Genomic DNA, 10,560 nt, shown 5'->3' on the forward strand with positions numbered 1-10,560 from the left:
AGCTCGTAAACATGCCTACTTGAGTTATGTTTCAGCATGTCCTAGTTTTCACTAAGTCTCAAAACTGATTATGTTTTTGCTATGTTCGTGTGCTTTTTAGTATATTTTGTGATCCCTTTTGGCTCAAGGTCACTAAGGGACTTTTGTTAAACTTGTTGAGTAGCTCCATGCCATGTCTTACTTTGTCATGTTCAGGTCCTGTAGCATGTTGTTTTGTTGCTCCAAAGAGGGCTATATGATCTGAAATTCCAGACAAGTGTTAATTTCACTAAGTCTGAGATCTGTTTACCATTTGCATTTTTGCCATGCTTGTTTGAACCTGTTAATGGATGAATTGGCCGTAGCTCAGTGCTAGACTTTTGTTAAGCATCTTGAATGCTTCCCTTACATGTATTTTGATGCCATGTTTGAGTGCTGTAGCATGTTTATCTCATTGCATTTAGATGCCTACTTGCTGTAAATCGCAGACCGGTGTCATATTTGAATCGCTTGCCATTTCCAAACCGTAACTCCGATTCCGGTGATCTTTATATCGTTTTCAAGCGATTTCATCTCATCTTTCCAGTGGCACACTTGGTTTTCCAAGTTGAGGCCAGGTTCATGCATTTTCTGTCATATTTTACATATGCATACCGCATTGCATCCCGCATAGCATACCATGTTTGCATCTTCTTGTTTGATCCTTGCACGTGGTTGATTGTGTTCTTGTTGCTTGTTTGTCTTGTTTGGGTAGAGCCGGGAGACGAGTTCGCTATCGAGGAGCCCGTTGAGTTTTCTTTCGAGGATCCAGGCAACTCTGACAACTTTGCAGGCAAGATGATCATACCCTTGAAATCACTATTATTTTTGCTATGCTAATTTGCTCGCTCTTTTGCTATGCCAATGCTACGATGCCTACCACTTGCTTTCAAGCCTCCCAAATTGCCATGTTCAGCCTCTAACCCACATTGTCCTAGCAAACCGTTGATTGGCTATGTTACCGCTTTGCTCAGCCCCTCTTATAGCGTTGTTAGTTGCAGGTGAAGATTGGAGACCGTTCCTTGGTGGACCATTTATTTACTTGTTGGGATATCATTATCTTGCCATGTTATCTTAATGCATCTATATACTTGGTAAAGGGTGGAAGGCTCGGCGTCTCGCCTAGTGTTTTGTTCCACTCTTGCCGCCCTAGTTTCCGTCATATCGGTGTTATGTTCCCGGATTTTGCGTTTCTTACGCGGTTGGGTTATAATGGGAACCCCTTGATAGTTCGTCTTGATTAAAGCTTTTCCAGCAATGCCCAACCTTGGTTTTACCATTTGCCACCTAGCCTTTTTTTCCCTTGGGTTTCCGGAGCCCGAGGGTCATCTTATTTAACCCCCCCCCCCCCCCGGGCCAGTGCTCCTCTGAGTGTTGGTCCACCTATCAGCTGCCGGTGGCCACCAGGGGCAACTCTGGGCTGGCCTACCCGTACCTAAGACAATCTGAGTGTGCCTTGAGAAAGAGATATGTGCAGCTCCTATCAGGATTTGTCGGCACATTCGGGCGGTGTTGCTGGTCTTGTTTTAACCTGTCGAAATGTCTTGTTGTACCGGGAGACCGAGTCTGATCGGAATGTCTCGGGTGGAGGTCTATTCCTTCATTGACCGTGAGAGCTTGTCATGGGCTAAGTTGGGACTCCCCTGCAGGGATTTGAACTTTCGAAAGTCGTGCCCGCGGTTATGGGCAGATGGGAATTTGTTAATGTCCGGTTGTAGATAACTTGAACCTTAACTTAATTAAAATGAATCAACCGTGTGTGTTACCGTGATGGCCTCTTCTCGGCGGAGTCCGGGAAGTGGACACGGTGTTGGAGTAATGTTTGCGCAGGTTGCTCTCTAGTTTCTCGCTCGCGCTTTGCCTCCTCTTCTCGCTCTCTTTTGCGAATAAGTTAGCCACCATATATGCTAGTCGCTTGCTGCAGCTCCACATATATTTACCTTACCCTACCTATTAAGCTTAAATAGTCTTGATCGCGAGGGTGCGAGATTGCTGAGTCCCTGTGGCTCACAGATTACTATTACACCAGATGCAGGGCCAGATGATACAGGTCCAGATGGCGCGCTTGAGCTCAAGTGGGAGTACGACGAGGACTCTCAACGTTACTATGTTTCTTTTCCTGATGATCAGTAGTGGTGCCCAGTTGGGGTGATCGGGACCATGTCGCTTGTTGAGTTATCTTTTATTTTGGCACCGTAGTCGGGCCATGAGTGTTTGGATGATGTATGTTATTTATGTACTTGGTTGACGTGGCGAGTGTAAGCCAACTATGCTATCCCTTTTATTTACCTATACTACATGGGATGTTTGTGATGATTGCCTGACTTGCGACATATGCCTTCAATGCGATTATGCCTCTAAGTCGTGCCTCGACACGTGGAAGATATAGTCGCATCGAGGGTGTTACAGCTTTTCTGCTTTTCCTGAAAAACGCTACTGCTAAATAGCAGCAGTGTTTACTTCTTTCCCGCGCTACTACTATGCTACTGTGTATAAGCGTTTTTCTAGTAGTGCTTGCCTTATTAATTGCCATGCATGACATAAATTAGTACAACATTTAATATGATACGGTATCATAATATGATATGAAACCACATCCTCTCTTTTCTCATCTAATTATGTGCTACATCATCCAAAAAATCTAGTTGGCATGCATGATACCCCTTAGACTAGCCACAATAGATAGTAACATATACTAATAACATACACATATTTCTAGACGATATTACTATCTTCATAGTGGGTAATAACTTAAGTGTGATAACATGCAAAGATTCATTTATTAGGTTATAGACTCATATTACATTGGAACATGTGATGTTACAGTAACTAGCTAAGTTACTACAACTATCTCTCTCTTTATTAACTCATTGCCACATAAGCAAATTTGCTGAGTTGGACTCGATGTTACTGCTAAAATTACTCCCACTGTGGCTAGTCTTATGATACTTCCATTACGACCAGCCTTATTCCCTACACCAGCCATAGCTCATAGGCCCGCAACCAATAGCACACCAATCCTCCTACGTCCTACATGACTCCTCGAAACAATGAAATATTAACTCATCACTAGCAGACTTGGTCCAACTCACGACCAAGTGATGCCCAGTTCCCTTAACCGCCTCCTGTTGTATCAGAATTCCACAAAATGTTGCTTGTGCTCCCTTTGCCGCATCCAAGAGGCCGCCCACCAAAGGAGGGTGCATCATTGCTAGACTACTTACCCAACATAACTTGAATTTTAGACTCATCTATCTACTTTTTAAAAATATAAATGTTATATATTGTACCCTTTGGATACCCAGTGGGTATGAGTATGAGTATGGGTGTCAATTTGTGTCCATGTGTATTGAACTGGATGGGTATATAAAGTTTTTTTGGGTATGAGTTTGGGCAGAAGGGGGTTGTACCCACCCGAGAACGTATCTGGTGAAACGACCGAATTGGTGCACCAGATGCACCAGCTATGTATGGGCCGTTGGATTCGAAAGAAAGGGACATGATTCAGTGCGATGACGGGCCTGATGGTACATTTGCAGACCAGTCCTTGCAGCTCAGCTAAATCCAACGAATTGGCCTCCCCGTACTCAAATCGTCTTCCTCCCCTTTGCCAGATTCTGTACCAGTACATCCTCTTGAAGCTAGGGTTAAGGTCCAGCGAGCTCAAAGATTGATCTCAGAGCTTAACGAAACGCGGCTGTCTCTCCCTCTTCTGTACCACTCAGGCGAATTAGGGCTATTAAATTTCGACGGTCTCTCTCAACAATCCGCCGCCGGCGCCGCCGGCGCCGTCAGCACTATCCAACGATAGCAGCTCAAGGATGTAGGTATGTTCGCTTCTTCCTCTATCCATCTTGTTCCAGTTGACTAAAGGGCATGTTTTTGTTGATTAAGAATTGGAATAGTGTGCTGTGAGCACCAAATTTAGGTATGAGCTGCGACTATATTTCTACAATCTGCGTGCCAATTACAAGGGATGCACTCCCTGTTTTCATCCTTTATTGGTAAACAATATTAAAGAGAACGTGTACTTACAGAGTCTAACTGAATTTCGTGAAAGCATTACGAGTTCATCTTATTGATTTTGTTATCTAGTTCGTCCTTTACTCATCATCAATTTATGTTTTCCATAGTTACAAAAACATTTTTAGCTAACTACTGCTGAGCCAAATCAATATGTATCACCAATGGTGCATCGCTACTTCTCTAGTAGTGACTGTCCTTTGTGTTCTAAAAATGTGATACTTTGGAATCCAATGTTATTTCCACACAGAGATGCCTATGATTGTAGCTTAGGGTGTCACTACTAAGTTTAGCTTGGCTCCCCTGATGCCACCATTATTTTGTTTGAAGGTCATTACGGAGTCTCATTGCCCGGAGCCGGTAAATCTGTTGAAGAGCCTGAGCTATGACTGGGTAATCTTCAGAGGAGTCATCTTCATAGGTCTCCAAGATGGCATTGATGAAACTGATAATTTCACCTCTCATACTAGTCCAGATCGTGTATGGCTGTCTCAGGCTTCAGTTTTTGTAGCACCATGTAATCATCAAGAATGTACATTTGCTAGAAAATCTTGTATGCAGGTTTTCTGTAGTTTACATGAGTGGTTGTTGTACAATATACAGATGCTTGTGTTGTTCCGATGTGAAAGATGTGATGTTCTTGCATAGAAGCATCTAAATAAAATGTATTCAGATATCTTTTGGTTGTTACCGGTACTGATTTAGCAGGGCAGCAATAAAAGTTAATTGATATGATAAAAAAGAATACAGTATGAAGTCCCAGGTTGTGCGTATCTTTCCACTAGATATGTCGATCAAAAATTTCCAGAGATAATGGATGTCGGCTGCACAAATCTTGTGATGTATATCACATCTTCTATATATCCACAGGAAAAGATGTAACTGGGTTACAACAAATAAAAGAAACACCATGTATACAGGCTGACATAATCCTACCGTGGAAATTTAGTAGTTTCTCTTCTCATTTTTCTAACCATAATTTTCACATGTTCATGATCTAATTGTTTCTAAGCTGAGAGACGTAAATTATGAAGCTCTCTATTCACATTCTTTTTAAATGCATCTCTTCAGAAATTTGACATCAGGTTGAATGATTAAAAGTTTACAATTACACTGTATCCTCCAGTTCCTTGCTCGGAAATCCCACGAGTGCCCATGTCATAACCAGAACTCAGAAGATCAGGTTTGTCCGGGTCTGGATTTTCTGCTTTGTCATACTAACGATTTGAAAGCAAATATGCAGCAGATGTCACATTCTTCCAGGTGAAAGAAGAATGCATTATGGTCATCCTCATAGCTATGCAAAAAACCTACTCCAGGCTCCAGACTGAAGACTACTATTCCAGGCCAGATGAGCTAATCTGGTCCTAGGTAGGCTTCTCCAGAATCACTACAGGAAGCTCAAGATCACTCTAACTCCATAAAATGTTACAAAACAAAAGCTCTTTTGTTCACTTACAGAAAAAATCATCACGGCAGTTACTTGTAAAGTTGCATCTTTTATACTTAATATAACAGAGTTATATTTATCAAGCTTTCCACTTAAACATTACATATTTAAAGAAGCAGTACAGATTTCCATACATCTTAAACATTACATATTCTATTGCATTCTTTATTTTCAGATTTCCTGAACTTCAGGCAAGGGTCATGTCAGAATTTTCATCACTTCACTCCTGCAAAAATGCCTAAAAATATCTATTACAGATGAACATGTTCTCACTTATCGAAATTCAGATGATGATGCTAAAGCACAGAGCAACAAAAAACAGAGGAAAATAAATGAACGGTGCTCAATACACATAGTAATAAGGTTGCCCTAATTCAGAAAGTGTTCACATGAGCACGACATATAGCAAGCTGGCTACAGCTGCGACAATAACACAGAAAGACAAACCAAATCTTAAAACCTACATTAAGCTAGGCTTAGCAATTCGTTGCCCGGTCATACAATCTTTTCTTCCTGGTTAAACATGGCTAATGGGACAACATGGTTTACTGTTAGCGACTTCCTGAAGCTAACAGTGACCACATCCAGAGTTACAGACATAGAACATATGCATTCTTCAGTGACACATTTGCAAATGTGAGCTCCTGGAAGCACCAAAAGTCGAAAACCTCATCGCCTATGAATATCACTGCCATTTCCAGCAAGAATGTAGCCAGCTGAATGACTTCACATAATTATTCCAACATCAAATTAGTGAAACCACCGCCCCTACTTATCAGGAACCTTTTGGATGCTATTTGCCCTGTAAAGAATAAGAAAACAACATTAGCAAAATTGTAGAAAGGACATCGACATTTTTTCAAGGTTGCTTACTTTACCTCTTCTTCTTTTGGTTCACTGTTTGCTCTGAACCCCTTTTCAATCTCTTACCACTCCCTTTTGTGTTTGCTACATCTGGTGGATGAATACTGATCACACTTGGGAATGATGTTCCGACGAAGGATTCAAATTCTTGAACTTTACTTTGCTCACTAATGGCACCCATCTGTTCCAATTGCGTGAAGGCATCACCAACAACCTTGTGAAAATATCTCATTTTCTCCTCACAATGTTTCGCCGCATGAAGTGCCAAGCTAAATTTTGAACATGTTTCCGAGTACAACTTTTTTATGGTAGGTGAAAGACATGTAGATGGGCCTTCTAGCTCATGTCCGTTGGCGTCATAGGAAAGCTGACGTGCTGCCATTTTAGTCCACCTATGCAACACATATTGACTAGGAATTTCATTACACCCCTCATTCTTTAGGACAACAATGATGTGACGGCAGATGATACCCAGTGATTCGAACATACTACAAGAACAGTGTGCTGCCTTAGTACTAGTGTTGAAACTAACTACTCTAACTTTACCACTCTTGCTGCTAATACCAATGGTCCGGACCTCACCAACCTGGACAATTGATTTAACATGACAATAATCCCTTGCAGCCACCACCTGACGTTGAAATTCAGCAAAAACCTCATGAGTATAAACATCTCTACCATGACTCTCGATACTCCAACAAGTCTCGAGCATAGGTAGTGTATGAAGGCTGGCATTGTCTTCTTGCAATTCTTCTTGCCGCTGTTCCTCTAAAGCTGTTTCAAACCTGACCCAAAACTCAATCAATGCAAGATTTCGGTTGGCGAAGTGTCTGAAGAATGCATTCTCACTCTCAGATCTTGATGTAGTACTCCCTCCGGTCCTTTTTACTCTGCATATTAGAATTCTCTGAAGTCAAACTTCACAAAGTTTGACCGTATTTATATGAAAAAATATCAATATCAGAAATGCTAAAGTTATACAATATGAAACTTTAAGTCATGACACATCTATTGATATTGATTTCAGATTGTGAATGTTGGTACTTTTTTCTATAAAGTTGGTCAAACTTTACGGGACTTGACTTTAGTCAAATCTTATATGCGAACTAAAAAGGACCGGAGGGAGTACGCAAGATTCCGCCAAGGTGGGTCTCCATAAAATATGCCGGAATCCATGAGTTGCGTGACTCATACTTCTCCTGCAACCATGTATTATCTGCTAGCCCAAAGTCGGAGATTATTGAACACCATTGTGACTCAAACTCACTTGGTGTCTCTGATCCCCAAACACATGACATGAACCGTTCATGAAAATCTGGATTATTTTTCATGGTGGTGCCAACCTTTTCACTAAGCTTCATGAGGATGTGCCACATACAAAGCCTATGCTTAGTGTTTGGAAAAACTTGTTCTATTCCTATTCTCATGCTTTGGTCTTCATCGGTCATGATGAGCTTAGGCGCAACCCCAGACATTGCTTTCAAAAAAGTCTTGAACAACCATATATAAGATTCTTTTTTTTTCATTCCATAAAAAAGCAGCACCAAATGTGACACAAGATTTGTGGTTGTTAACTCCTGCGAAAGGGGCAAATACCAAGTTATACCTATTAAATCGATATGTTGAGTCAAAAGACACAACTTCACCAAACAATGAGTAGTTCTTTCTGCATATGCTATCCGCCCAGAAAATATTTATAAGTTTGTCATTCTCGTCGACTTGGTAATCAAAATAGAATGCTGGATTGGCAGCCTGCTTACTTTTCATTATATCTACTATGATCTGCCCATCTGCTCCCTTAATTGCTCTTTTAAAATCACGGTGAGAGTTTTGGAAGTCACGCTTTGTGCAGCCCACATTTTCCGGACACCCCTTCTCTACACTAAGCAAGCGATATGCTGCAGATGTGCCAACCATTGCTTTATGACATGTAAGTAGTTTGCTCCTCAACTCACTACTTACTTCCCTATTTGACTTGATGAGATGTCTCTTACTTGGCGAAATAAGTTGGTGAGTGTGTGATTGAACAAACCGGGCAACCTTATATTTGCCATCATCCTGCCTCCTCAGTCCAATCATAGCCTCACAACCACACCTGGTTAACTTGAATTTTCGTTTAGGTTTTATCCTTTCCTCTTCTGGGGCCTCCTTTCTCCAACCCTCCCTAGCACAAACAAACCTCTTCCATAGTACGCCATGTTCATCTTTGTGTGTCGTCCATGTGCGAACCGAGAACCCGACTTCATGAGCATACATTTTGTAGAATGTCATACCTTCCTCCCAAGTGTCAAATTGCATACCAATTACGGGCTGTAAGTTAGGATCACACTCCGGCTCATATCTTGACCCCTGGATATGCAAAATAAAAAGATGTGCGGTTCATAAACTACAGCTCATGCATTGGATGTGCGAAAAAAAACTACTATACTTACACAAAACGGAAGACTGCTAGTTCGTGTTGGCGTGTGGTAGCTATTTTCATTGTTTTCGACCTGCTGGATCGTGCCCTAGAAATTTCAGAAAAAATCATCAGGTGACAGAAACTGTGCGACGTACGTATGTGACCAATACAACAAATGAATTACCATGGCAAAGCTGTTGGCATCATCTTCAACTCCCATTGCCGTAGTTGACCCAATACTTAGAGCACCACTTGTCATGGACTCCATGGCTGACTATTTTTCATGCAAATATAACACAAAACATCACACGCAGGTTAAAAAGTGGATAATTAACCTAGTACCAGGCAAAACACATCAATACTTTTTACTTAAGAGCATAGGTACAATGTGGACATCAGCAAAACAAAATGAGGAACATGAACAACTAGGATTACCATAGAAAGTTTAATTGAACATTGCAAATGCCGTTCCCATTTCATATCAGCGATGTGGAAGAAGTTCATATAGTACATTACTAGTTCATGTACAAGAACCCCGTAGGAACAACCAGTAACTAACCCACTCTTGCCATGTAGTAGGCTCCTAAGAAGTCATTTCTTTCACATACATGCCGAGTTGTCCACCTTACTATCAAGTTAGCAAAGGTATAAAAAAATTGTATACAAAGGAACAGAACACACAGAGCACATCCCCCTCAACTATTTGCACCGGCTGTTGTGATTACTACTAGAATTTTACCAACATCCAACGGATCAATTTTGTGCCCATACTATTCATATTCCCAAATGCCATTGGCTTCAAACACATGGAAACTGAATGGCCTGGAGGAAGCAAATATACTGTACATGGATAACAGAACAACCAAATTCGATGCTCATACCTTGGATCCTGAGCTATAAAGGACGATGGCTAGGTACTATTCAACTGCACAGCTGCACAAACCTTACTTTAGAGTTTGCATCAATATGGTTTTTCTATACTACAAAATACATATTAAGGTTCAGAACACTAGTTATTCAACTTTGCATAGGCTATTTTGCAGTAGAATATCTGCAGTCGTGTATCTCATACAGAAATCAGGTGCTCATACTACTTATTCAAGTCGCAATGATACTAGTTTGGAATAAATTGGGGAAATCCCAAAGGGGAAGAACCCAATATGACCATGATAAATGGATAATGGGATAAGAGAACATACCCTAAAATCCTCGAGGCGCAGAAGATAGCTGACTCCTTTGGGCAGTTCCTCTTCGCCCCCAGGAGCTACAGCACAACTCCTCTACATTTACGTGCTCGCCGGCGGCAATGGCGTCTTCGTCGGGCGCGACTCAGAGGAGAGGAGGGGAGCTCGTGCTTCAACGGCGCCGGAACTAGGTCCAAGATAGAAGTCGGAGAAAGTCCAGGAGAGGGGGCGAGAGAGGCGACGGAGCAGACTTCCCGAACCCTAGCGCGCAGCTGGACGGCCTGGTACAGAGTATGGCAAGGGGAGGAAGACGATGTGGGTACAGAGAGGTCAGATCGCTGGATTTAGCTGTAATGCAAGGACTATTTTGCAAATGTACCGACAGCCCATCATCACACTGAATCCTGTCCCTTTCTTTCAAATCCAACGGCCCATACATAGCTGGTGCATCTGGTGCACCAGTTTAGTCGTTTCACCAGATACGTTCTCGTACCCACCCATACCCTACCATTGCCATCCCCTACAGCTGGAGCCACTCTAGTCTGGTACTCTAACCATTACTAGTGATCATTGATCAACCTTAACTAGTTTGGGTGCTTAGCCAAGTTTGATCGTTTGCT

The 10,560-nt window shown here is 41.9% G+C and overlaps 1 protein-coding gene and 1 long non-coding RNA gene across 7 annotated transcripts; one reads left to right on the forward strand and one right to left on the reverse strand.

Annotated features, from left to right (window-relative positions):
- The first annotated feature begins 3,477 nt into the window (after positions 1 to 3,477).
- Positions 3,478 to 4,717, forward strand: LOC125512979. Its single transcript, XR_007285618.1, has 2 exons — positions 3,478 to 3,845; positions 4,372 to 4,717. It is a non-coding gene; the product is annotated as an uncharacterized LOC125512979 (long non-coding RNA).
- A 1,103-nt stretch (positions 4,718 to 5,820) lies between these two features.
- Positions 5,821 to 10,286, reverse strand: LOC125515355 (protein FAR1-RELATED SEQUENCE 5-like). Of its 6 annotated transcripts, none has more exons than XM_048680809.1 (7): positions 9,956 to 10,286; positions 9,638 to 9,681; positions 8,941 to 9,026; positions 8,788 to 8,862; positions 7,962 to 8,704; positions 6,370 to 7,245; positions 5,821 to 6,293 (listed from the first exon to the last, which is right to left on the reverse strand). In XM_048680809.1, exons 3-7 carry the CDS (start codon positions 9,022 to 9,024, stop codon positions 6,260 to 6,262), a joined length of 1,812 nt encoding a protein of 603 aa, XP_048536766.1. In that variant the 5' UTR covers positions 9,025 to 9,026; positions 9,638 to 9,681; positions 9,956 to 10,286; the 3' UTR covers positions 5,821 to 6,259. The 6 variants fall into 6 exon arrangements, with proteins under 6 accessions (XP_048536766.1, XP_048536764.1, XP_048536765.1 ...); XM_048680807.1 differs by having other exon boundaries at positions 8,941 to 9,030; XM_048680808.1 differs by having other exon boundaries at positions 9,638 to 9,689.
- Between the last annotated feature and the right edge of the window lie 274 nt (positions 10,287 to 10,560).

Source organism: Triticum urartu, chromosome 6 (genome assembly GCF_003073215.2).
Source record: "Triticum urartu cultivar G1812 chromosome 6, Tu2.1, whole genome shotgun sequence".
Lineage (NCBI taxonomy): Eukaryota > Viridiplantae > Streptophyta > Magnoliopsida > Poales > Poaceae > Triticum > Triticum urartu.